The sequence below is a fragment of the Macaca mulatta genome, chromosome 11 (genome assembly GCF_049350105.2).
Source record: "Macaca mulatta isolate MMU2019108-1 chromosome 11, T2T-MMU8v2.0, whole genome shotgun sequence".
Classification (NCBI taxonomy): Eukaryota; Metazoa; Chordata; class Mammalia; order Primates; family Cercopithecidae; genus Macaca; species Macaca mulatta.
In genome coordinates, this window is record NC_133416.1 from 113,688,164 (window position 1) to 113,715,754 (window position 27,591).

General features: G+C 40.6%; 1 protein-coding gene across 3 annotated transcripts in view; it reads left to right on the top strand.

The window, feature by feature from the left end:
* POLR3B (RNA polymerase III subunit B) overlaps positions 1–27,591 on the top strand; it is a 136,560-nt gene that overhangs the window by 104,204 nt on the left and 4,765 nt on the right. For all 3 annotated transcript variants that reach the window (NM_001266933.1, XM_077952564.1, XM_077952563.1), the window contains 4 exon segments: positions 18,304–18,407; positions 18,996–19,162; positions 23,512–23,625; positions 26,267–26,440. In NM_001266933.1, coding sequence (NP_001253862.1) covers positions 18,304–18,407; positions 18,996–19,162; positions 23,512–23,625; positions 26,267–26,440 — 559 coding nt within the window.

The window sequence follows — 27,591 nt, forward strand, 5'->3', positions numbered from 1 at the left end:
ACACTGTGAGCGTAGAACTGTCTCCTCAAGCCTCAGCTATTGTGGATGACCCTCCCCACTCATCGCTCCATAGTCCCAGATCAATCTCAGACTGCTGCACTAGCAGTGAGCAAGGCTTCATGGGCATGGGACCTGCCAAGCCAGGCATGGGAGGGGATCTCCTGATCTGCTGGCTGTGAAGACATGGGGAAAGCGCAGTATTTGGGCAGGAGTATACCGCTCCTCCAGATACAGTTACTCACAGCTTCCCTTGGCTAGGAAAGAGAAACCCCCTGACCCCTTGCGCTTCCTGGGTGAGGTGACACCCCGCCCTGCTTCAGCTTACCCTCCATGGGTTGCACCCACTGTCCAGCAAGTCCCAGTGAGATGAACCAGGTACCTCAGTTGGAAATGCAGAAATCACCCATCTTCTGTGTTGGTCTCACTGGGAGGTGTAGACTGGAGCTGTTCCTATTTGGCCATCTTGGATACAACCAGTCTGCACTAAACTTCTTGAAGACAGAGGCCATGTCCTTGTATTCTCCATAAAGCCCAATAAGGCCTTTCTCATACATGACACTTAATAGATAGTAGATAATAGGTGAGTTCACAATGTATATGAATGAATGAGTGAATGAATTAATAAATTGGAGGTAGGGAAGTGATGGGGGTAGATTCTCTACTGTTGATGGATTGATTTTATTCAGGTTTTAATCTGTCTGCTATGTGTGATTACGTGTATGTGTATAGACAAAGCAGTGCCTTTTTTTTTTTTTTTTTTTTAGACAGAGTCTCACTATCACCCAGGCTAGAGTGCAGTGGCTCAATCTCTGCTCACTGCAACTTCCACCTCCCGGGTTCAAGTGATTCTTCTGCCTCAGCATCCCCCATTAGCTGGGACTACAGGCATGCGCCAGCATGGCTGGCTAATTTTTAGTATTTTTAATAGAGATGGAGTTTCACCATATTGCCCAGCCTGGTCCCAAATTCCTCAGCTCAGGCAATCCATCCACCTCAGCCTCCCAAAGTGCTGGGATTACAGATGTGAGCTACCGTGCCCGGCCAAAGCAGTGCTTTTAAAAGTGAAAACAACACACCTAATTCGTAAGCTCCTGAAAATACAGACATCTAGGTAAAACGTCAGGAAGGTCTTTGTGCTATAGCATTTTTTCAGACTGTTAATATGATTGGTATAATGTTCATTAACAGGCATGCTTTCTAATTTGCAGTGATCTGAAACAGCAGATTTTAGAGAGCTGTTCAATCTTAGGGGAGCTTTGACTTGTATGTCTCTTTACAAAACTGAAGGAGTCCTCCTGGGTCTAGCTGACCTTTCCCTTGTAGTGAGGAGTTTGTCTTGCTCCTTTTTTTTTCCAGATGGCTTTTAATCCAAGGGTAAAAACCTTCTGATTAGCCTAGATTCCCTTGATAGTCCCTTCTCTTACATCTTCATCAAATTTATGTTAAAGATTGGGGAAAAAACAAGCAAACAAACAAAAAGTAGGTAGTGTAAACTTTAACAGAGTAATAGAAGGATTGACATGGGACTCGTAACTAGACATAGTTTTTATTTCTCTTAAGTATAATTTTATTATTAAATAATAAATGCACATTGTTTTAAAAGGTCAAACAGAACAAGAAGGGGTTCTTTGTACAAAAAAAACCCATCAGTCCTTGTCTCTCCTCCTGACCCAACTTTGGTTAGGTATAAAATTCTAGGTTGAAAATTGTTTTCCCTAAGGATTTTGGTGGCCTTGCCACATCATCATCTAGATTCCATGTAAATTGTAATGTCACTCTTCTTCCTGGTTTTTTTGTGCCCTGTTTCTCTTTTTCCCTGCTTATCTCCCTCCTACTTTATTCCTTTCTCTCTGGAAGCTTTTACTATCTTCCTCCCTTCTTGAAATTCTGAAACTTCATAGGCCCTTTTTTCATTCCTTGTGCTGGGAAATTGGACACCCTCGCATTCTGGAGGTTTAAGTTCCTTCAGTTCTAGGACATTTTCTTCTATTTATTTAGTTAATAATTTCCTCTTCCTCATTTTCCCCATACCCTTTCTGGTTTTCTTAGTGGTCAAATATTGGAACTTCCAGATTGATGCTCTAGTTTTCTTATCTTTTTGCCCTCTTCTTGTTTTTCTTTTTAGATTTGATCAATGTTATTTTTCAGATTTTTAAAACCTATCATATTTTAAATTTCTAATTAAATGTTTAAAGTTAATTTATATTCTTATAGCAAGAAATATGTAATTTTAGTGTCTCTGAATTTTAGTTTTTTGGTTTTTCTTTTTAGTTTTCTTCTGTTTCTAATTTTCTTTCTTTCCTTTTTTCTTTTTCTCTCTCACTCTCTCTTTCTTTTTCTTTCTTTCTTTCTTTCGCAGTATCTTGCTCTGCCCTGTCACCCAGGATGGAGTGCAGTGGCATGATCACAGCTCACTGCATCCTCAACCTCCTGGGCTCAAGCGATCCTTCCATCTCAGCCTCCAGAGTAGCTGGACTACAGGCATGCACCACCATGCCTGGCTAATTTTTGGGTTTTTTGTTTGTTTGTTTTTGTTTTTTGCTTTTTGTTTTTTATTTATAGAGACTGGGTATTGCCATATTACCCAGGCTGGTCTCGAACTCCTAGGCTCAAATGATACACCTGCCTCAGCTTCCCAAAGTGGCATTTGAACCTTGGGATTACAGTTGTGAGATTACAGGCATGAGCCACTGTGCCTGGCCATTTCTATCTTTCGATAGGATTTTCCTCTCCTATTTGTTTTAGTGTCTGATTTGTTGTTGTTGGAGGCTTTCCTCTAATACCTGGAATACCTCTGAACCCTAGAAAGCATTTGAAAGCTCTGTGTGGATAGAACTTGTTGACTAGTGAATATCATCGTAGGGTGGTCAGGTACTGAACCTCTTTATTATTGGTGCCATTCAGTTTCAACATACTAGGATCTTTGTAACTCCTGCCTGAAGGTTGGAGCTGGAATGAGGGTGGGGACAGTGCTTAAGTCTGTCAGCTGACCTCCAGGAGTCAGGCAGGGGCAGGGACTGGAGCTTACTCTTCAGTGCATAGACTTTTAATTCCTCTGTATCAAGCTTTTGACCAGCCCACCCTCTGCTGTACTTGCTACCCTTGGGTCTCAGATCAAGTACTGAAGTAGTGACTACTCAAGTAAGAGTTGGGGGAGAAGTGTGGTTTCCTGGCTGTATGGGCTAGGAAATACAGAGAACTGACAATTTCTTATATAGACATTTATTTATACAAATATTTGTTAAGTCTGGTACTATTCTAGGCTCTGGTGACAGGCAGTAAACAAAATAGATTAAAGTTCCAACCCTTGCGGAGCTTGTGTTCTTGTGGGCAAGAAGGAAAATAGTAAGTGCTGAGGGAATGATGTGTCATGAGATAAGAAAAGATTGAAAGCTGGGAAGGGGGATGGGAATCATATCAGGGGAGGGCATGTGGTTAGTGATTCAATGTTTAGGCAGAGTGGTTGGGGAACAACACCATGTTGAAAAGATGGCATTGAGTAAAGACCTGAGAGAAGTAAGAGGGTGAGCCCTCTTTGGCTGAAGAGCATTTGAGGTGAAGGCTTTGCGGCTGTAGCTCACCTAATAGAAGACCAGCAAGGAGGCCCTATGGCTGGAGCAGAGTGTGAGGTGAGGAGGCAGCCATGAGGCTCACAGGTCACAGCAGGAACTTTGACTTTTATTCTGAGGGAGAGGGAAGCCACTGGAGAAGGGGTTTGAGCTGGTGAGAGATAATCTGACTGACACTGGCTGCTGTGTTCAAAGAAACTGCAGTGGTGCCAGTTCAAAAGCTATATGACAGTTGGAGGTGGGCTGGAAAAGCATAACGATGAGGAATTGGTGAGAAAGGATCAGAGTCTGGACACATTTTGAAAGTAGAGCCTCCTGGAATTGCTGATGGGTTGGTCGGCTTTGACTCAGTCCTCTTGCTTTCAGCTTCGCACCTCACACTGCCTTTTGCAATACTAGTACTTCGTGTCTCTGTCTTCTGAACCTTCCCAGGAATCGGGTGGGTGAGTGGGGGTGGCACCAAAGGCCGCATCAGCTCGCCTCTTCACACCTCATCTGCAGGGACTTAGGATTACTCTTCTGTTACTTTTCTCTCCTCTCTTTATCAGCCTTCAAAGTTGTAAAATTATCTCATGCCCACTTGATAACACTGTGCTTGTTCTTTCTCCTTACACGTAGGTTTACACCTTAAGTTTTAAAACTCAGTAAGGTTTAGAGAAGCAGTGTTGATAAACACGTGTTTCATCTGTCATGTTTAACTAGAAATCTGTTTATCATTTGAGAATATTCAACACAAAAATGTTTAGTGAGTATGCTTGATTTTTTTCAGTGCAACTTATAGAACTGAAAATTATTTTAGTAAAAGATGAGAAGGATTTTCAGAGCACTAACCTTTTGTTTCCTGACCAGAGCCTTGCCTCTAAGGCTTCTTCGGGGTTTTTTTTTTTTTTTTTGTCTACTTTAATCATTTCAAGATTGAAAATTAATTTTAAAATGTTTAAAGCTCACACCCTGAGAATTATGACATAAATGCTAACAATCATGAGAGAAGCATTAATCATAGTTTGTCAGCTCTTATCTGAAAATAACTTATCTTTTTTCTGGATCATTGTTGTAACTAAGGTCTACAACTTTGATCCTCTTCTTGAATGTCACCCATCTGAAGCCAGAGGTATGACAGTAGCAAAAGTCTATTTTTTGAAATTTTATTAATAAAATTCTAAAGATTCAAAGATACTAATAGTTTTGTTAAAATAATTGTATATGTTGTTAAATATCCAGAATACCTTCTTGGCTAACTTAGTGTATTATTCCATTTTCACACTACTATAAAGAAATACCTCAGACTGGATAATTTATAAAGAAAAGAGGTTTAACTGGCTCACAACTCTGCAGGCTGTACAGGAAGCATGGCTGGAGAGCCTCAGGAAAGTTATAATCGTGACAGAAAGCGACGGGGAAGCAGGCACATCTTACACGGCCAGAGCAGGAGGAAGAGAGAGAAGGGGCAGGTGCTACGTACTTTCAAACAACCAGTTCCCGTGAGAACTCACTCACGATCACGAGAACAGCAAGCGGGAAATCCACCCCACGATCCAATGTCCTCCCACCAGGTCCCTCCTCCAACACTGGGGATTTGACACGAGATTTGGGTGGGGACACAAATCTAAACCATATCACTTAGGTATATTTGTATATTTTAGGTTCATTGAGATTAGGAAACATGCCCTGCTGATTTACTTAACCCCAAAGCACCCAGCATAGCACTTCGCATATAACATGGTATCCACTTATGATGTTTGAGGAATCCTTTATTAAATAAAGGATTTTACATATTCATTGGTCTTGTTGGAAATTGTACTGATATAACAAGCCAAACTCATTACTCCCAGAATAAGTGTAATTTATTCTTCCTAGTAAGTACCAGAAATGAGATGCCTCATTTTTATCTAAACTGGCACCAGGAGTTTCAACACCTGAAACTCATAGCTTCCCAACCCTAACTGATCACACAGGCCCACTAAAGCTTCTTCAACCATAATAACTAAATATAGTCATCCCTCAGTATATGCTGGGAATTGGTTCCAGGACCCCTGCACATATTCAAGTCCCACAGTTGGACCTGTGGAACCCAAATATATGAAGAGTTGTCTCTCTGTGTAGAAGGGCTCACCTTCCGCAAATTTTCTTTTCACATTTCATTGAAGAAAAATCCCCATATAAGTGGACCTACACAGTTAAGACCTGTGTTATTCAAGGGTCAACTGTATACATGCCCCCCGACGTCCACCCCAGGCACAAATGAGAACCTGCCTTGACAGCCCCAGGGAAACCTATTCAGTCATATTTAAGTCACTGTTGTGGGCTCAAAACTGTGTGGGGCACTTTAGGGGATAGAAAGGAAATGAATCCCTTGACTAATGCCCATGAGGAGTTGACTGACACCTGAAGCAAAAAGATCAATATGAAGGATTACATAGTTACATGCTAAATTATATGGGAGAAACCACTAAAAATATAGAGGTTTAGAGTTTAGTATAGATAGGAATAGATTCTTAGAGTTTGAAAAGTCCTTTTAGAAGTCCAGTCTAAATCCATCTTCTAGTATAAGAGTTCTTTTTAGATTATCTTTGGCAGATGGTTTTCCATGTTCATTGTGGCCTGTGAAGGGAGGCCCTTGCTATTTTCTGAGGCAGCCTCTTCTGTAGTAGCACTGTTCTGATGGTTTTCCTGAGTCAGAAGTGCTCAAGAGTTAGTAAGAGTGCTCAAGAGTCTGTAAGTTACTGCAGTTAGTCCTGCCTTGTCTTGTGGGCCATACTGAATGAACACATTGCCTTTTCATCACAACCACCCTCTGTTCAGTATTTAAAGAAAGCCCTTGGATTGAGGAAAAGTATAGCAGAGAGAGAAAGGTCTTGAATTCTAACTAGGTGAGCTATTTTGTCCCTTTATGCCTTGGCCTCCTTGATACTAATGTGTAAAAGCAGGGAACGCAGTGCCTGATGCACAGGCAGCAGGCCGTAAAGGTGAGCTGCGGGCAAGTCTGTCTTGGGTCTTCTTTTGCAGGCTGCTTGCAAAAGAAGGCTTCAGATACTAGATGGGGTTCAGGCTTAGAGGGCTTTGATAAAGATGTGAAAGAAAAACAGGGGACAGCAGAGAAGAGCAAATCAATGGACTTGACTGAAATAAAGACAGCATAAAGAAGAAAAACCACAGGGACTGTGGTTTTAATCCTGGTAAATGATGGCACCAATCACAAAGCATTTGTGTCTCATTGACTTGAGATGATGCAATGATGGAAAATCATCTCAAGTGCTTATATTGTTGATTAATTCATCCATTTATTGAGCTTTCACTGTGTGCCAAGCACTGCTCTAGATACTGAAAATACAGAGGTAAACAAGACTGATGGGATCTCCGTTCTCCCAGGGTTTGTGTTCTCCTGGGGGAGAAACAGACAGAAAAGAAGTAAACAAAAATATAAACCCCAACTACTTAGAAGGCTGAGGCAGGAGGATCACTTGAGCCCAGGAGTTTGAGACCAGCCTGGGCAGTATAGCAAGACTCCATTTCAAGAAAAAAAATATGTAAAGAAAAATATAAACAGGATAATTTAAGGTAATGATAAGTGCCATATATGAAGAATGATGTAAAAGAATGGATGGTTTAGTGGTGGGGGTGTGTACTTTAGATTAGGATCAGGAACAGCCTATTGGAGGAAGCGACATTGAGCTGAGACATGAAGGATACAAAGGAGCCAGCCAAGCAAAAGTCTGGGAGGATTTAGTTATAGGCAGAGAGAACCACTAGGGTAAGAGTTCTGAGGCACAAATGAGCTTGGTATATTCAAGGAAGAGAAAAAAGGCCAGTCTGGTCAGGCATATATGCCTGACAAGGAGCGTAGTATAAGACTTGTGGGGTGAGAGGAGGAGGATGGTGGCATATCCTGTAGGGCCTTTTGGCTAAAAGAAAGGAGATTGGACTTTACTCCAGATAGGCTGGGAACCAACAGAACTGTTGGATGGTGGGTATCTTGGTCCATTTTCTGCTGCTATGACAAAATACCACTGACTGGATAATTTATAAAGAAAAAAAGTTTATTTGGCTTATGGTTCTAAAGACTTGGAAGTCGAGGAGCATGGCACCAGCATCTGGAGAAGATCATCCCGTGGCAGACGGGCAGAGAGGCAGGAGAGCTTGCTTTTATAACAAAGCCAGTCCTGAGATAACTAACCCACATCTGTAATAATGGCATTAATCCATTCATGGGAATGGAGTCCTTATGACCTAACCACCTCTTAAAGGCCCTGTATCAATTAAATCTCAGCATGAGTTTTGGTGGGTACATACAAACCGTAACAGTGAATGTAAGCAAAGGAGTGACAAGATCTAACTTACAACTTCTAGAGCTCACTGTGGATTCTATATGACAAGTGGATTGGAAGGGGCAAGGAAGAGGGCAGGGAGACCATTGCAGTGGTCCAGGCAAGAAAGGCTGGTGACTTGGACTAGGACAGCAGCAGTGGAAAAATATAGAGAAGTGACTGGATTCTGGACATACCCTGGAGATAGAGCCAGAAGGACTTGCTTATGGCTTGGATGGATGTTGTGAGAGGAAAATACAGGATTTGAGGATGAAGTCTGTGGCCTGAGCAACTGATAATGCTGTTTACCAAGATGGGATCGATTGGGTAAAGAATAGTTTTTTGGCATGAGGGTAGAGGTTGAGAGTTTGGGCCTCAGGTTGAAATGCCTGTCTTCTCCAAGTGAAGATATTAGGTTGGCAACTGGGTATAGAGTCTAGAGCTCCAGGGAGAGATTTGGGCTAGAGAAAAAATTGAGGAATCATTTGCATGCTGTTTATCTCCACATTTATAATATTTTACTTTTGGCATATTGATCATTTGTTAGCACTTTTATCTATATTTCATCCTTTAACTGGTACAGTTCCAGTTTGTGGTGTTATTCCTACTATAAAGAGTAAGGAGACTGAGGCTCAGGGAGGTGAGTAGCATGCCTCCTACAGCTTAGTGCTGGCAGAGCCTGCATTTGAATCCAGGGTTTTGATTCCAAGCATATTGCCCATTTGGTTAAATCTGGTTAAAGGTGGCTCTTTTCTCTTCTTATATCTTACTCTGCTCCTGAGATTGCCATATACCCGGAGATTTCTCACTGGAAAGACGCCACCTTTCCTGAGGATGAATCCTGCTGTTTCTTAGTATTATTTTCTGTCTCCTCCTTAAGATAGGCATCTTCTCAAAATTCCCATTCTTCCTGGATAAGCAGCTTTACAGCTGCCACAAATCCAGAATAAATACTACTCTCATACAGCATGTCACAGAAATGCCTGCCAAGGCCCCATATTAAGATGTACTCCTAAAATAAAGCTGTATTTTCTGGTGTCCCTTTCCTTCTAAAATCAGCTTATTGTAAAACACTATCCCCACTCCCTTCTTTAACTGGTCCTCTGGTCAGGCTTTAGTGGCCTTGTATAAAATTCAAAATCTATCAGGATTTTAAACAGTTGTAAAAGGAAGTCAGTTTTTGAGCCCTCAACTTTGACAGTTCTCCCGATGTATTTGGCTAGATGTGATAGTTAAAGCCACAAAAGAGGGCACTTGAAGAAAATGTTTTGGCCACAGTGATTGCAGTTAGTGCACTTGGAACCTTCAGATGCACAGATGGCAGGTGTCTGTAAGGAGCCACACAATAACCCAGCCCTTAGTGTGGGCCCAAAGGGGGACTGCATCAGGCCTAAAGGAGTTGGATATTGGCAAGTAAAATGTGAGCGAAACAGAAAATGTAGTCCACAACATCAGCTATGCTATTTGTAGTTGTCATGAAATGAGCTGATAAAAATTTCAAAGTGTTGAGTTTTCAGGGTATATGTGTCACACCACGATTCCTGCAGAGATTTGTTTGTTTGTTTGTTTGTTTCTGTTTTGGTCCAGATACATGCCAGAATAAAAGCAGTGGTTAGTTGAACTTAGTTTTTAATCCTGAGATGTAGAATTGTTTGGAAATCCTGTTTTTTCTTTTGTAGCATCTCCTGCAAGTTGACGCATATGTATCATCTATGAGAAAATTTTAAAATTATTTTGATTTAATATACCTTTGTGCACATTCTTTTTCTCTCTCCATTTACAGCATTAAATGTATTGTTCTGGGTGTTCAGAAAGTAACATGGCCCTGCAGATTGTCTGATTTTTGTCTTTTCTTAAAAGTTTACTTTAACAAAGCTGTCGTTAGGCGTTCTTTTTTTTTACATTAATTGTGTGTAGATCACATTTCTGTGCCCAATGTCTCTTCAGATACCCTCTCTAACAATTAAAGGAGACTTGAAAGTTTAGTTTCACAGAACATGTGCATCTGTCCTGTTCAAGCCTGATCACTTCAAAGGTGGTAGGATAATTAGTAGCTAAATGAAACAAACATGAAGAGGAGGCGGAACAGTGGTAGTTATGTGCTGCATGTGATCACAGCTCATGGAGAAGACTGAAGGGGGCAGAATGCATGGGTAAACTGGAATAAGGGAGTCAATTCTGAGTACCTGGGAATCAACATCAGTGCTGCATGATAAGCAAAGATTGAATGCAATTGGTCAGAGAAGGCCCACTGGAGAAGTGAAAATGTTTTATCAGTTACAGATGTGACAGAGTCAATAAGCAGCATCACCTTCTGTAACCTCAAAAGTGGAGGAGGACTAAGCAGAGAACCAAGTAATGAGGAACCATATTTTGTAAAGAAGGTGGCGTCACAATTAACATAGACTACTGTGGGCTCAGAGGCAGGCAGGATTCATTCACAGTGTACTTTTTCGATGAAGGCATTTCAATACAGTCTTCTACTGACACTTTCAAAGAATCTTAATGAAGTACAACCTTCCTTTGGGCATTGTGAGGTCAGTTATATATCTTATCAGTAAATGATAAGTGATAAATGATAAATGATAAATGATAAGTGAGTCGGCGCCCCCCAAAAGAGCTGGACCTTTGATCAAGAATCTCTAGAGCCGTTCATCCTTTAGTAGTATGCAAAATGCCATCCAAAATGAAATTATTTAGTAATAACCTTCTATACACCAAAGTTGTGAATTTGTTGTTTGTTTATTTACAAAAGCAGGAAAGTTTAGTTTTGTTTTAAATTTATTTGGGGAGAAATATGTAAACCCTGAAGTCTTAAGCTCCTTTCCCAAGTGGTCTAGACTTCTAGGTATTTTTGAGTGAAGTCATGACTTATCTGGTTGAGGCATAATGATGTTCCAAAGGGAAAAGAGAGCTGAACATGGGTGTGGAATGTTCTGTGTGTCGCTGTATATTCTAATCATTTTTATAGATAGAGTTAAAGATAGGAAGAGACATTCACATATGCCGATTTAAATTATGTTTGGAATTAGACTATTAAAATCAAAATAACATATGTAAGCCTCTTCAACTGTGTTGTAAATTCTAATGGAGGGAACTCATCAAGGGCAAATATTTTTATGTTGAACCTTGTTTTCTCTGGTGATTAGTGCATTTATTAGAAGATTGACTACTCCTTTTTAAAAAAATTCTTCAACACAAATTATCTGACAGCCCAAGGAATTCTCAAGTTAAGTTCCATTTCAGTGTTCAGGCAAACCAAATTATTATATTTCCAGATTTCCTCTTCTTTTGCTGCCATTCACAATGAAGGAGGAAAAAGCGGACTCCTTTGATGTGGAGAGAGAGAAAAAAAAAAGCAATATATCACTTTCCTGAAAGAACATTTCTCAGTCTCTCATGTGAAAAAGGATTAGCACCTCCAACAAAGGTCCTGTGGATCACAGCATCAGGCAGCAATACCAAGCAGTACTCCTAAGAAGAGGAAAAACTGTATTTGAGCAAGAGTGTTTGTCCTGGCAAACAGAAGCTTTTTAATAACTGCAAATCTGAGATAATGGCATACGCTCCCTAAATCCTTAAGGACCAGACAACTAGTTTAAATGGAGTGAAGTCAACTTTTGTTTTACAATAGAAGTCTAGTCTTATAAAAATATAGTTTTTTCACTTAAAGATTTAGTCTGCCTATCTGTGATTGATAAGGATTATGCGTATATGGATAAAATCGTTTGGAAGATTCATCTTTGACCCTCTCTTATACAAAAAAAGTTCCATTATAAGGTCACTTGCTTCCATTTTGCCCTAATAAGTTATTCAATAACCTGCTGAATTAATTTATTAAGATTTTGATTGAATGTTTCTTAGAAGAAAAGAAAACCTGCTCCGAGTTTCCAACACGTTAAAGAATCCTTTTACAGTAGATATAAAGAGGCTGTGGGAAGTAAGAAAATGGTAATTCATGTGTGACAGAAAAGCCAAGGAGAAAGTTTATCTGTTAAACAAGGTTTGGCTTAAAAGTTTGATTTTGCTAGACCTTCATTTGTTAGTCCTTTTTTCTGTATTATGCTTTCTAAAACTGAGAAAGTGAAAAGAACCCGATTTAAAGTAAGAATAATAATAATACCTTGTACTCATGTAGTACTTGAGCCTGTCTAAAATCCTCTCTGCAAGTCCACAGCTTTAAACAGTCTGGATAGCTTTGGCTCTCTACTTTGCTTGATCCTGTTTGAATGGAAGTTTCTAAGTGGGAGGGGAGAAGGAGGCTGGTAGTGCTCACAGTATGAGCCCCATCATAAGGTGTATGATGCCAAACGATCCATCAGAGTTTCAGTCCAAAACCAAAACTCCAGCAGCTCTTACTTTAATGTTAGAAATCAGGGTTTCTTCTTCCACACAGATACTTTATTATAAGAAGACTTTATCGAATTGGCTTTTTTAGGAACAAATTTTGGTCTTCAGTAGCTCGCCAGTAACCCTCTGACCTTTCAGTAAATATCCAACTAAAGCTTTGAAATTAGGGTATTTAGTGTTTTATGGCCCAGAATAAAAATCTCCAATTCTGTTTCCAAATAGTGTAGCCTCAACACATTTTATTAAGCTCTTGACACATTCAGCCGTGTGTATTTTGTAAAGTTCCTATGGTTATTGTTTTACAATAGCTGCTTGCAAAAGCATTGTAAGGGTTTCAATTAATCAGCCCTTTGTGCGCTTCAGACTATGCAAATTTATCACATCAAACCATTCAACTGCTCATGGGAAAGCCGTGTAAAAACTGTATTGTCTTCTAGCGCCTCCTCTCATTTAGAGTGATGTTTTAATAAGAAAGCTAATCAAGTTTTCTTATGCATTATTTATCTGTTAACATGTAAGGAAGAGCCGAATTAAAATTATGTCAACCGGGATATGGCAAGTGATGTGATAGATCTGGAAATGATTCAACAACAGAACAAAGCCAATATGATTCAACAGTTTTTGTCTACTCCCCTCCCTCTGGGGATTATTTAAGGTGGTGGTGTGAAAAATAAAAGGAGGTTAATTCGATAGCTGGAAAAGGGGAGGGGAAGAAAGGAATAACCACCTGTGTTAGCCTTAACATTTTGATTTAGAGATTTCGTTTCTGAATGTATAATGGCTCATTGAGATGAGTTTACTCAAAGCAAACCATTTCTTCATAGGAACAGTCAAACTTGAAAGCATTCCTACTGCTTCTTTGGCCCCATTTACTACCATGTTCATCAGCGGTAAACTATTCCCCAATAGATATCTGCAACCCCAGGTCTCGTGAAAGTTATCAGGAGACAGTGTCTTGATGATGTTAAATGACCTGCGCAACCCAGGAAGGAGTCATCTGCTTTTCTGCCTCTCCAGCCAAAGTTAGTGCAACTGCAACTGCTCCTTCTATTCATTAAGTTGGTCTCCTTTGCTTTGCTAGTTTGCTTCCTGCTGAGAGTAATTAGGTTTCTTATATAATAATAATTCCTTGTATTTAGATGCAGCCTTTCTCTAAGGACCTTAAAGTACCTCTCAGACATTAGCTCATCTGTTCTTCTAACACAATTGCCTCATGAGATAGGTGCTAATTATTCCCGTTACAAAGAGCAAACAACTAAGGCTCACCAGAAAGTGGTGCTTCCCCCACACCCCCAAGGTAACACATCAGTGGAAAAGCATTGAGTCAAATTAAAGTCACCCAATTCCTCGATCGCCTGCTCTACATAGGTCTAAGAGTCCAAGGGGTGATGAATTCTTTACAGACGGCATTTCGCCCACATTTATAAAGCTCACTAATACTGGGCACTGGTTGAGTGTTCATCCCTTACTAAACACGGCTCTCTTCTTGCACTGTGACTGATGGAGAAAAACCACAGCATCATTTCATCATTCATTGTAAAGAGTGTAAAACTGTGCAGAATAAATAGTCTTGTCCAACGGCTGAGTATCTGCAGAATGTAAAAGGAGGTAATTTAGACTTTGATTGGGATTATTTCAGCAGACCATTCTGCCAGATGTGCTTCACATCATTTAGAGCATTAGAAAGTGGCAAGCTGAATTGTATAAATATATACAATATGTTTATGAAGTTTTCAATATTCACTCAGATGACTCGACATAAGCTACCTCTGCCTGTCTGGAGTTGAGGCCCTGAATCTCTACTTCCCCAGCAATTGAGGGAAATGATTCTTTTTCTCTTTCCTCAATCAGAAAAGGAAGAGTAATAATATATATTAACCTCAGAGAGATAAATTTAATTCAAGTGTGATTCCACTTAGAAGATAGACTTGCTAAATAAAAATGTAAAAATTAAAGCAGACTGTGATATTAAAATGAGAACTGGCCATCAACAAAATTGAAACAATTTACTAATCAGGTCTCAACACATTGAAGTCACATCAAAAACATCTCTTGAATTAGAGATGGCATTACAGTTGTCTTCTGCAGTTGCCATTTGCTTTCCTGTCTTCATATGCTACTAGAATGCATTAATTTTTCTTACTATTTTTTCTTTTCTTACCTTTCTTTTTTTCCTGTTTGAGTTAAGGTAGTCCATTACACAGAGACAGTACACTAAAACCAGTATTTTTTAAAGGCCAAAAATGACTTTTGAATAAGTCAGTTGCTGTTTAGAATTAGGAATACTTTTTAAGCCAGGCTTGGTGGCTCATGCCTCTCATCCCAGCCCTTCGACTTGAGTCCAAGAACTCGAGACCAGCCTGGGCAACATAGTGAGACCTCATCTCTACAAAAATAAAAATAAAAATTAGCTGGACATGGTGGCACACAGCTGGATGTGATAGTCCCAGCTACTAGGGAGGCTGAGGTGGAAGGATCACTTGAGTGAGCCATGATTGCCCACTGCACTCTAGCCTGGGCAAGAGAGTGAGACCCTGTCCAAGAAAAGAAAAAAGAAATATTTTTAAAGACAACCAAATGATTCCTGAGATTAACTCGACTTTTCCTGAGCAAACCTATTCTTAAATGATTACTGTGTTGTTCTGTGAAGCCTTGGAAATAGAAATAACAAATTGGTGTAGGAGCCAGCAGTGTCTGCAGCGTGATACAGAGAGCTGTGACAGTGGATGTCAGAAGTGCCTCTCCTGAGTGGATGGGCAGTCAGATTTAGACTCCCTAAATTTCTTCCCTTTACAACTAGACATTAAGATGGATGGTGATGGAATAATATTTTGTTGATTGGGGTATCGGCAGTTCCTTTCTGCTCTTTCTGTGATTCTATTTTTTTTTTCTTACTATCTATTTGCATTTGTTAAAAGTTCTATACTGTAGTCTGTGGTCCAATTCCCATTCGGCCCTCCTGAGTGCATTAAATGTTCCTGAGCATGTTAAACTGGTGTATTTGCATTTTATTGCCAGGAGGTTGTGCTGTAAACAGTGGGGTTGAGACACCAGCTTGAGCCAGGGGATGAAATTTTATTTTAAAATCTGAAATGCTGTGTAAGCATTTAAGGTATGAATTGGTAATTGTTTCACAACAGCTTCCATTAGATATGGTTTATTTGTAGTCCATCCTCTTTTCAAGGATCCAGGGGAGTGTTAACACACTGAAGCGCACCGCATATCATTTACATTTTAAACCAGTGTTAAGGGAAAATGACCATAACTTTTAAGACTTCTAAATATTGGAATGGACTTTATGCCTCTGTCCCTGGAGAAAACAGTTTTAATCTTTCATTTGAAAATAAGAAAAGAAACCTTCCCGCTGTGATTAAGGATTTGAATAATTCTGAAACAGAGAAATACTGTTAGAAAAAGAAAAGTCTGGTTCTAAGATTGAGAACTCTCTTTCTACCCCTAATGAATTCAGTAAAATACAAACTTTTAAAAATCATCTGTCTAATTTAAGATTCGAGATCATCAAATTCTGTCTAAATATTTTGTTTTAACTTCTAAGCTCATTATGGTCTCTTTGTGTTAACTTGTATTAAAATCTGTCAGCTATGACTGGTCTCATAAGCACAGTCAGCGGACCAGAATAAGTTAATTATTTACTTGTGTCACTAGTGCTCTTCATCTAATGAAATGCACAGCTGTGTTAGATCTGCAGTTGGATGTGTAGCTTCCATTGTTCCTCAAGTCAGCAGAGGGTAGAAGCCGCAATGATGGAGAGCCCTCAGTTCTTTCTGCTGTTCTGGCTTTCTGTGTCGATTTCATGGATCTTTTATCATTCACTTTCACACAAAACAAACAACACAGGGCTGTCTGCTATGGGAACCATCTTGGCATATAAAAGGGTTTTCAGGGCCTAAAGTAATTTTAAGTCAGCTAAGATTTAATTTTTGACTTACAGGTGCCCTTGGTGCAGATATTGCCAAAGCAGTTCCTATAATAGAAGGAAAAAGATCCAAAAGCTACTTATGTGTATTTTTTTAACAAAATGTCAGAAGAGGGCTGATAAGAAAACAGCTTCCCCAGAAGGAAGCTCTGCACTAAATATGATTAATCAGATTTCAAGCAAAGGTATTAGAGATTCACATTTCAGTGGAACGAGCACTTTTTTCATTTTAATAACATAATAAAGTTGCATTTGCTTAATTAAATATGTCAATTCAAACTGTAAACACAAAATGTAAGTCATCCTCTCCTTACCCACCCCCAATATAAGTACGTCATGCTTCCTTGGTCAGTTTCTGCACCTCCTGCCCTCACTCCCACCTTCTCTTGATGGAGGGTGGACAGGCAGCTTCCTCCTGAGCAGACGCCGGCCTCCTCCTGCGAACCGCTGCTTAAGGGGTGCTGAGGTTTCTCTTTGGTTTGGTTTTTTCAGGGGTATAGCTGAACCCTCCATCTCCTCACCAGCCAAAATTCCATTCTCACTTGAGCTGGTCCCAGAACCGGCCCCTTTAGGGATTGCCGTTTTTAACATTTTGTTCACTGCTGAACAATGTTGTTGTCGGTGCACCTAGATTTACAATTTGATCTCTTTCAAAGTAGATTTCCCAGTAGCCCTAGGGTTTTGTCAGATAATTTCAGTGTGGATAAAATGGATTTTTGGAAGGAAGAAAGAAGGGTCACACACTCTGCTTGACTGAAATTCTAACACATTGTAGCTGAATTTGAAATAAAGTGAACTGAATGATTGTTTCTATTCTTCATGTAGGAAAGCATATATTTATAATAAACAATACCATTTTAACCCAAAAGCCAATTTAAACTAACTACATGCTCTAGAATTCAACTCCGCAAACTTAATATCCATATTGTGGGCAGCTACAAGAAATCAGAATATTAATAACCAGTATTACATAGGCAAATGGCATTCTTTTTTCTTTTGACTTCAGCTCCTGGTGATTATAACAAATCACAAACTATTAAAATAGTTTGAATAATTACATACAGTCAAATTGAATGAAATATTTGAGAGCAGTTTCTTTGCAATAGGGGCAGATAGTGGATAACTTTACACACAGAGAAAAGGAATTTTATCTTTTACTACAAATGTAAAAGCGTTTGTTTTCTTAATCCAATGCCACTGTACACTAGTTTTCTGATTCTAAATTATGAAGATTGTAGTTAACAATCTAAATTCTATTCCTACTCCTCTTCCCAAGAAAAAGAAATCAGAGGAATAAAAAACTATTTAGCAACAAAATCCCCTATAGGTTAGAATGATATTAAGGGAATTAATTTAAGAGAATATTAGTAGTGCATAGAGTTGGTAGATTTTTGTTTTGTTGTTTTCATTCTTAGAATTCCATTTCTAATTCTAACCTTTTTTTTTCCAAGAACGATTTGGCATTTAATTTTCTTGTTCAACTTTACAAGTTCAATCAAAGATCACTTTCCTAATGGGTTGTAAGCTATAGGAATTAAAATTCCTTTGGGCAGTTTAGACTCAGCCAGGGAAGCCCTGGCAAAAATCAGCCAACCAGCCAGAGCACTGCAGCCTATATAGAGGTAAACCTGTTAGCACATCAGCCACACACAGGTACTTCTTGTCACTGTTTTTTAAAACCACATTGTAAGCACACCCCTCATCCAGTCATTTCTGTGTTTGGGGTCGGAGAACTTGGATTTGTTTAACTTGGGTGCAGAACCCCGCAGATCACAAACTAGCTGATGAGGAGCAAAACTGCTGCTGACTTAAAGCTTCAGGGATGGCCACAGGCCTGGGGTCCAGTGAAGCCGCTGTTCTTCAGTCTCTGTGGCACAGGAGGGTGGGCAGGCAGCCTGACAGCACCATTGTGTGCCATGCCAGCAGCACAGAAAGGCTGCACTGCCTTTCGCAAGGAGAGTCGTTTTTGAACTGTTTGTCCAGCAGGATTGTTGAAAATTGCTTTTGTTACTCTTGATAGAGGCCATGGGGAAGATTTTAGAGCAGTGGAAATAGAAATAGCAGCAGGGAAATCCCAATTAAGTACTGTATTCTTCCTTTCTGCCGATTTGCTTTATGTGGCATGAAATCTTCTCTCCCCCAGGTGTTTGTGGCTTGATTGTCCCCCAGGAAGACATGCCATTTTGTGATTCTGGCATCTGTCCGGATATCATCATGAACCCACACGGCTTCCCATCACGAATGACGGTCAGTGACCTGTAGGTTTTTCAGAGGCACTGCCTTTAAGGAAGAAGCAGGCAGTTAGTTTAGTTAGAATGGAGGTGACAAGGACTCTGAAGCTGTTTTTTCAGGTAGAGCTCTTTTGCCCCTTGCCAGATAAACAGGCTTCCAGCCCCTGACGATTCTGGGCCACTCTCCTGTACAGAAAGAATGAGGAGCTTGTCTATACCTCCCTTTGAGAGTGGAGTCTTCTGAGTGATGAATTTGCCCCTCAGCAGAAGAGAACTCCTTGTATTGAACCTAAATGGATCTCCCTTTCAGTGATTATTTTTGGTGATCCTGGCTCCACCTCTTACCAGCTGTGTGGCCTTGGACAAGTTGCTTACCCTCCCCATACTTCAGTTTCTTCATCTGTAAAATGAAGAAATATAGGACCTATCTCATAGGGTATTGAGAGTCATAAAATTAGATCACACATGTCAAGCTTAAATACTGCTTCTGTTAATTTATCACTGTTATTAATAGTGGTCGTGGGGAAATAAGCTGGAGATAAATAAGCAGAGAGAGTGCTTGTGCCGCAGGGAGGTGCTCACTTAATTTGTTCACATCCCACAGGTGGGGAAGCTCATTGAGCTGCTGGCTGGCAAGGCCGGTGTGCTGGACGGCAGATTCCACTACGGCACTGCGTTTGGAGGCAGTAAAGTGAAGGATGTGTGTGAGGACCTCGTTCGCCACGGTTATAACTACTTGGGGAAAGACTATGTTACATCGGGCATCACAGGGTAAGCATGCGATTGAGCTATTTTAAAGAAAAAGAATGCTTTTACTAGGATAGGGGAGACAAAGCTTTAAGGTGTACTCTATTAAGTATACTTGCAGGCAAGCTTGTACAGCCCGTGGGCGGCATGTGGCCCAGGACGGCTTTGAATGTGGTCTGACACAAATTCGTAAACTTTGTTTAAAAACATTATGAGAGTTTTTCATGATTTAAAGAAAATTTTAGCTCACCAGCTATCGTTAGTGTTAGTGTATTTTATGTGTGGCCCAAGACAGTTCTTCTTCCAATACGTCCCAGGGAAGCCAAAAGATTGGACACCCCACCTTAAGGTGTAAGCGTTAAAGCTATATGCCTTAAGCTTTATTTTTTTAAGAAACTGGATGCCAGAAAATGTAAATTTAGAAAACTAACAATTGTGGAGTGCTGTTTGTACTAGTAAGATTATAATTTAGAAAGTAGAAAAGATTTTTGGGAGGCCAAGGCAGGTGGATCGCCCAGGAGTTTGAGACTAGCCTGGGCAATGTAGTGAGACTTCGTCTCAAAAAAAATAAAGTAGAAAAGATTTAATTTACCATAATATGATTTTTACCCTATACCTACTTTTAAGGAACACATCAATTACATATAATGCAAAGTTTTCCTTTAACTCTTGAACTTTCCCTGGATTTATGTGATGAGTATCAGAATAATAAATGCTTTGACAGGTAGACCGAGGCCTAACATTTGTGCATGTGTTCACTAAAGATGTCCTAAGCACCTACCTAATATGTGCTAGGCACTGAGTATATACCAATAAATATAGTGGACATGGTCCCAGTTCTATGGAGCTGACCATTTAGGTGTGTTACTAGACATTAAAAAATAACAGACACAAGGTAACTTCTCAGTAGGGCCTACTGTGACCATCTAATTTAAAACTATAACCCCGTACTGCCCATTTGCTGCTTTATTTTCCCTGTAGCACTCACCATTTTCAAATATACTACATAATAATACTATTGCCTGTCTCCCCAACTAGAACGTAACCTCCATGAAAGCAGGGTTGGTCTGTTTTGTTTACTGTTCTATTTCCAGGGCATAGCACAGGGCCTGACATACGGCAGGCACTCCATAAACATTTATTGAAAAAAGGAATGCAGACAAATAAATACAAGTACATATAGCTCTCACCAAAATGGAGACAGAGTGGGTGAGAAGGCCCCTGTGAGGAATTGGATGTGATATTTCAGCTGAGAGATAAAGGGTGACAAGGATAGGGCTTTCGAAGAGTGTTTAATGGAGAGGAAAAGTTATGTTTAACACTTTGCTAGGGAAAGAGCTTGGTAAGTTCAGGGAACAGGAAGAGGCCAGCCTGGCTATGGTGCAGTGAAGAGGCCGTGCTGGCGGCCCGAGTTGAGGGTGGAGGGGAGATAGAGCCAGGCGACCAGGCTTGGGAGCTGTTGTGTTAACCTGTGAGAAGCAGATCCCTGCACTGATCATGAATGACAAGGTTCTGAAGCTGGAATCCCCGTGGTTTTAAAGGATCAAATTAGTTGCCTAAATTAATACACACTTATGTATTTTATGCCAGATAAAACTCCAGGACCTAGTGTTTATAGTGTTCTTCTAGGTGTTGTTTTTTGTTTGGTTGGTTTTGGGGTTTTTTGTTTTTTGTTTTTTGGGGGGTTTTTTTGAGATAGAGCTTCACTCTTGTTGCCCAGGCTGGAGTGCAATGGTGTTGTCTCGGCTCACGGCAACCTCTGCTTCCCCGAGGGGTTCAAGCGATTCTCCTGCCTCAGCCTCCCAAGTAGTTGGGACTACAGGCACGCACCACCATGTCTGGCTAATTTTTTGTATTTTGAGTAGAGACGAGGTTTTGCCAAGTTGGCCAGGCTGGTCTTGAACTCCTGACCTCAAGTGATCCACCCACCTCAGCCTCCCAAAGTGCTGGGATTACAGGCGTGAGCCACCGCGCCCTGAGGTTTTAAACCACTTGAACACTAGTGACACTCAGCATGGAAGCATGTGTAAGAACAGCGCTTGATTTTAGTGCTGCAAATAGACTCTCCAGATGTGATTGAAATGGTTGGAGTGCTTTTAAAAATTGCCTATTAAGACTATAATAATATGGATTTCTTAGGTGTATCATTCCTGAGATGTTATAGAAAATCACATTACAGGAAAAGACCAATGGACCATTTCAGAAATGGTTCAATAAAATAATTGTGACCATTTCAGAAAACATAGTTGTCATTGCTAAATTCATTAACCTTCTCTTCACATCTCCACCCAGAAATAAGGCACATTTTTGGCCATATGTTGACCAGAAAGTGCAAAACCATAGGATCAATTTGGTGGACCTTCATGAACATAATTTGTACTGAAAGAATTGGATGGGTTATATCCTGCTTGCCATAGATAATGGTTAGTCTATATCCCAGTCCACACTGCCTTCCCCTATGCCCCCAGCCAGTGTTTTCATTCTTTGCCATTTATTTCAGTGACAAAATCTGAGAAGCACCGTTTAGTTAAAAATTCCCTAGGGCATTTAAACATATCACCACCAGCTTTCGCCTTTTGTTCATTCTTGAACATAGGTAGGAGGAAAAATTGCATATGGCTTTACTCTATGGATGATGGAATAGCATTGGGTAACTGAGTGTCATAAATTCTACCATGAGCAACCCTACCGTTGAGGAATAGAATCATTCACTGTTACAGCTGGAAAGAATCTTGTTCTGACCGCCTGGTACGACTAAGAATGCTCAGCTAGAGAGGTCATGTAATTACTGTGTGACAAAACTGAGACAAGGACAGGGTCTCTTAATACCCTCTCCATTGTGCCTTCCACTCTATTCTGTGTCTTCCAAGAACCAGGTTGTGCTGAAGTTAGCAGAATGGCCTGATGACTGCAAAAGCCCTGGCTTAGGATGCTGAGAATGTGATCAGGGACATGGAGCAAGCAGGGGCCAAGCTTTTTCTTTGCCTCTCTGCTGTGTCTGTTGTTTCCTTTGCTTTTTCTGCTTTTACATCATGCTGTAGCCCAGAGTTTACTTGTTCCAAATGAGACCAGTGTCGCAGGGAGAGCCCTGGATTTGAATCCCCACTGCACCACTCACCAGCTCTTACCTGACCTCTCGGGCTGTCTGTGTCCATTTCTTCATCTTCAAAATAGAGGTGACAGTTCTTCCTCCCTGGATCATTGTATGGATTAAGTAGCACATGGTAGATGCTTCCTTGCCTTTGAAGAAGGAAGTTTGAGGCAGTTAAAAAAAATTTTTTAAGACATCAGTGCTCTGGTTGTTCTTGCTCCAGACTAATGAGAAAAGGTTTCTTCTGTCAAAGTACATGTATATTCACCCTCTTCTTAAACTCTTATTACAGCCTTTCTAAAGATTCATTGAATCAGTTATGTAATAGACATTTACTGAGTACGAGTTGTGTGCCAGGCAGGGTCACAGGTGCTGGAGCCACCGTGACAAAGGAGACAAAGTGCTTATCCTTGCAGAGTTACTTCTTGTGGGGAAGACAGACAATAATCTGAGAGATAATAAATTGTACAGCACGGTATCAAAAGGGGCAAGTGCGCCAAAGGGTCAGGTTGAGATGGGGCCGGAGTGGTGATGTCAGTTGGGAGGAGAACTTCTTTAGATGTTCAGGGAAAGTCTCTCTGAACAGGTGAAATGTTTGACAGAGCCATGTGAGTACCTGGTGGGAGAGTGTTTCAGGCAAAAGAAACAGTAAGACAGAGGCTCCAAGAGAGGAACAGGCTTGCTCCATTTGAGGAGTAATGAAGAGGCCAGTGTTGCTGGAGTAGCATGAGTGTCGGGACACGGGAATAGGAATAGTGAGGTGTGCAGGAACTGGAGTATGTCTCACCATAGGGCCATAATATAGAATGTTGGCAGTACAGATTCCGAGTATGATAGGAAGCCATTGGTGAGTTGAGGACAGAAGAATGACCTATTGTGATTTACATTTTAGAAGGAGTCCCCTGACTTTTTATGCAAAGAATAGATTGTTGAGGGATTAGAGTGGAAGCAGGGAGATTAAGTAGAAGATGGTCTGTGGCAGCCCAAGCAAGAAAGGATGGTGGCCTGACCAGGGAGGTCACCCTGAAGGAGGGATCATCCCATACACACTGTTTCCCAACCTGTTTAAGTGTCTATTTCTTTGTAAAACTATTTATCTTTGAATATAGCTATGGTACTTTTCATATTTTTAGAACTATTCTTTTCATTCACTATAGACTGAAAATCATTCTTATCCAGTCAGTCATAAATGAGTAAGGACCTGCCAGTGATGGGTCCAAAGGCTGTCTCTTGTTAGCCCAAACTTAGTTTCTTAACCCACAACACTTGATCTTTCTTTCAGTGAGCCCTTAGAAGCATACATATATTTTGGCCCCGTGTACTATCAGAAGCTGAAACACATGGTGCTGGATAAAATGCATGCCCGGGCCCGGGGCCCAAGAGCTGTCCTTACCAGGTAAGAGAAAAGTACTTATAAAAAGAATTGATAATGCAGTCAAGCCCACCTTGTATTTCCCAGATATGGCAAAAAGCAGACTCAACAAAGTTTCTGTTTTCCTGAGATGTCAAAATTTGGCAAGTTTGACTTTAAGAAAATCATATATGTATGATTAACATGAAAAAGTGGCAGCCAATTAAAAAATATTTCACAAGTGCAAGAGCAAACCCACCATAGGTCTTGCCAGTGGACTCCTAACACAACTATTTACTGTGTAAATGTCTGCAAATATGGTCCTATTTATAAAGGTTCATATAAGAAGATGTGTATGTATATACCCACACACACATTGATATGCCCCTGTGTACACAGAAGACACATGCATACATTATTTGTTAGCATAAACCACAACTGGAGTTTTTAAAAACTAATGTTATTGAAACATAAGGCACCTCCACTTGCAGACTTATTTGAGTAAGCTAGAGGAGGTTAGGGGCCACCTGCACCCCGTACAGGTATACCCTCGATCCCAAGCACAGTGTCTGTGTGTTAATGAATGGATAAATTTCTTGGGAAAGAGAATTACAGCTACTAAGTTTCACATGTTCTTAGTGCTATTTTTTCCAGTTGGAAATGCATAGTCGAGGGCAGTGGTTCTCAGCCAGGGATGATTTTGCCTCCCAGGGGACATTTAACAACATCTGGAAACATTTTCATATGTCCCAACTTGGGGTTGGGGAAGTAGCTACTGGCATCTAGTAGGGAAAGGCCAGGGATGCTATAGGGACAGCCCCTCACAACAAAGAGTCACCCAGCTCAGTATGTCAGCAGTGCCAAGGTTGAGGAACCCTGGGCTAAGGGAGGGAACCCAGGCCTTGGAGTCAGACGGACAAGGCTATGCTCTCATCTCCACCTTTTCGTTCCATCACAAGCCTTGAACAGATCACTGATGACCACAGTCTGATGAAATGCTCAGCTTCAGCATTTCTCATATTTAAAGTAGAGACAATATACCTACTTAACAGGTGCCGGTAAATGTCGAGAGTGTGAATACAGAATGTATACAATGCCCATCCACAGGTGGCATCGGCAAGCATCCGGTTCCCTCCCCACTTTCACTGAGCACAGCCTGGATGTAACAATGTGGAGAGGGGGCAAGGATGAGGCAGCTCATGCTGGGGGTTTTATTTTTTTTAAAACCAAGGGAGAGGTGTAGATGACTCAATTCCTTGACCATTTAAAACTGAGCACTTGCACATTTCTGTTGAAATGATAGACACATGTGGGCTTAAAACTGCAAAGAGGGAGGAGAAGTTGAGATTCTCAAGACAATAATCACTTCAGCAATGGGACCCTCATTGGGTTAGATGTGTTTCTCCCCTAAATGCTGTCCCCTCCTAAACTTCCATTTCAGTTACAACATCCAAAAACTATTTCAGAGTAACATAAATGTCAAAGCAGTTATTTCCTATATTTTGCTTTGTTGTGTAGAAAAAGTTATTACTTTGGTATTACTTTTGTGCCTTCCATATGAAGACTGCCTCGAGTGCATTTGTCTGTAGTCAGTTATCTTAGTTGGTTAAAATCCAAGTATTGGATTCTGTCCACATGTGGTCTGTCTACCTTTACCTTGTTCACTGACCTCAGGTGGAGGGAGCAACTGCCCATACGTGTTTCTACTGGCAGATAAAAATGTATCGATGTGCTCAGTTATGAAGTTTCCACTATAATGTGTTTATTTAGACCTATTTGTAAGTTATTCATGTGCATATTTCCTTTCAACAAGTATTCTACAACTTCTTTGATTTCACATTGAAACTTAAAACCACAACAATTCTAAAAATCGTAAAATTTTGATATGTGTTGGCATACCCTGTGTTCACCTTCTTAATTCTTTGGGAGATGGCAGCAACAACAAAGATTAAAGGATGCTATGGAATACAGCAAACAAGGGTTGCATGGTCACCCCTGCTCAAAGATTACCTTTAAGAAGCCTGCCAGGGAGCTTGCTTTTTTTTCCCCCAAATAATTTGTGTGATCCATACCTACATGGGGTTACCTAAATTGTTCAGATCCCCCTGATTTTACCTACATCTCTGGGTCCTGGATTCTGAACCTTTTGAAGTATTCTCAAGCCCAGCATATACACAAACCACAGGGAATCCATTCAAGAGGCTAACAGCTCTGGCCACAACTACTGGAGGATCCAGGTTCCCCCCCAGTCTGTTCTGCTTAGTTTTTCTGCTTTTAAATAATAGAATACTGAGACATCTTTGAAAATACTCAAAGACATTGTTTCCTGATTTGAAAACTCTGCTAAGTTCTAATCATAATGATAGTGATGGTAATAGTAATGGTGTTTTCTGTGATTATATATTAATATGTTATTATATCATATGAGATTATGTAATTATATATTAATTTCATTTAACCATAACAACCATCAGTATTTTTTCTCAATTGAGGCTGTTTGGGATAGGTGTGCTTATGTGCTTTTACAGATGAGGCTGAGTAGCATGTTCAAGGTCACTGTCCAGTTATTGATTTGGATCCAGGTGAGCCCTGCTCCAAAGCCTCGTGCTCTCTGCCAGCATGTGATGCTGCTTCTTTGTTTGTTTAGCAGAATAATAACACATTTGTCTAATCACTTGTTTCAAAGGCAACCCACTGAAGGACGGTCTCGTGATGGTGGCTTGCGTCTTGGGGAAATGGAACGTGACTGTTTAATCGGTTATGGAGCCAGTATGCTTTTGCTAGAGAGACTAATGATTTCAAGTGATGCCTTTGAGGTTGATGTCTGTGGGCAGTGTGGACTTCTGGGGTATTCTGGCTGGTAAGTGGATACCATATGTCTCTCATACCACACCTCTTGCCTCTTAAATCACAGCTCAAGAATTGACCCTGGATCCTATCCGCGTATTCTCCAGCCTCTGTCTGTGATCACTAACATACCCTCCCTCATGCATGTATTCCTGTCATTGGGGATACTCTGTGTACATGTCTCATTTGTCTGCATCGTGATCTACTTCCTACACAGCTAGAGGCTCAGCTCCCAAGGAGTACAAACTTTATCTTCTTTTAAATATTATCTCAGGTACTTTTTATTACACTATTTGCCTGTGAAAATTCTAGCAGATGCATTGTTGGATGTTAGAATCACAGTGTGTTAAAGAAACCTCTTCAGGGAAGATTACATTGAATGCTTTCATTTGTAACTTCAGACCCAAAGAGCCAGGGATGCTGCCCCAGGTCTTACAGCAAATTGGTGACAGAGCCAAGAGCCAAGACCAAGACGACCTGGTACCCTGCCCCCTTGTCTGTACTCTCTCTGCCAAGGCTAGCTGCTTCACACTTGTACGGTAGATTCTGTGAGGGCAGAAACCGGGTCTGTCTCCGTAATTTATTCAGCAAACATTTAGTAAGTATCTGCTAAGTGTCAGACACTGTTCTAGGCCCCAGAAATGCAGCAGTGAACAAGACAGATGATGGCTGCTCCCAAGGAGCTTATCTTCTACTTTATTCTCATTGCATCCTGTCATGTTTACCCTCATTTCTCCAGCCTGGGACCTGGTAGATGCTTCATGAAAGAATACTGGTTGAATGATACCCTGCATTTGTAGGATTGCCAATAAGTAAATCATGTTGTTTGTAAAGGTTATAATTTCTGTGTAGAGTTTGGTACACAAAGGTCACCTTAAAAGATGACACTAGATTTTTTTTTGTTTTTGTGCAGTTGCACCACCTTTCCTATTTGTAATGATTCCACTCTGTTGCCGAAGAACAAAAAGCTCGCTTAGGGTTATTCCTAAAACACTCCTGTGGGCAAGAGAATCCATAGTTCCCCAGAGGCGAGGGGTTTTTTATTTTGTTTTTGGTTTTGTTTTGTTTCGAGACAGAGAGTCTCACTGTCACCCAGGCTGGAGTGCGGTGGTGTGATCTCGGCTCACTGCAGCCTCAACCTCCCAGACTGAAGCGATCCTCTCA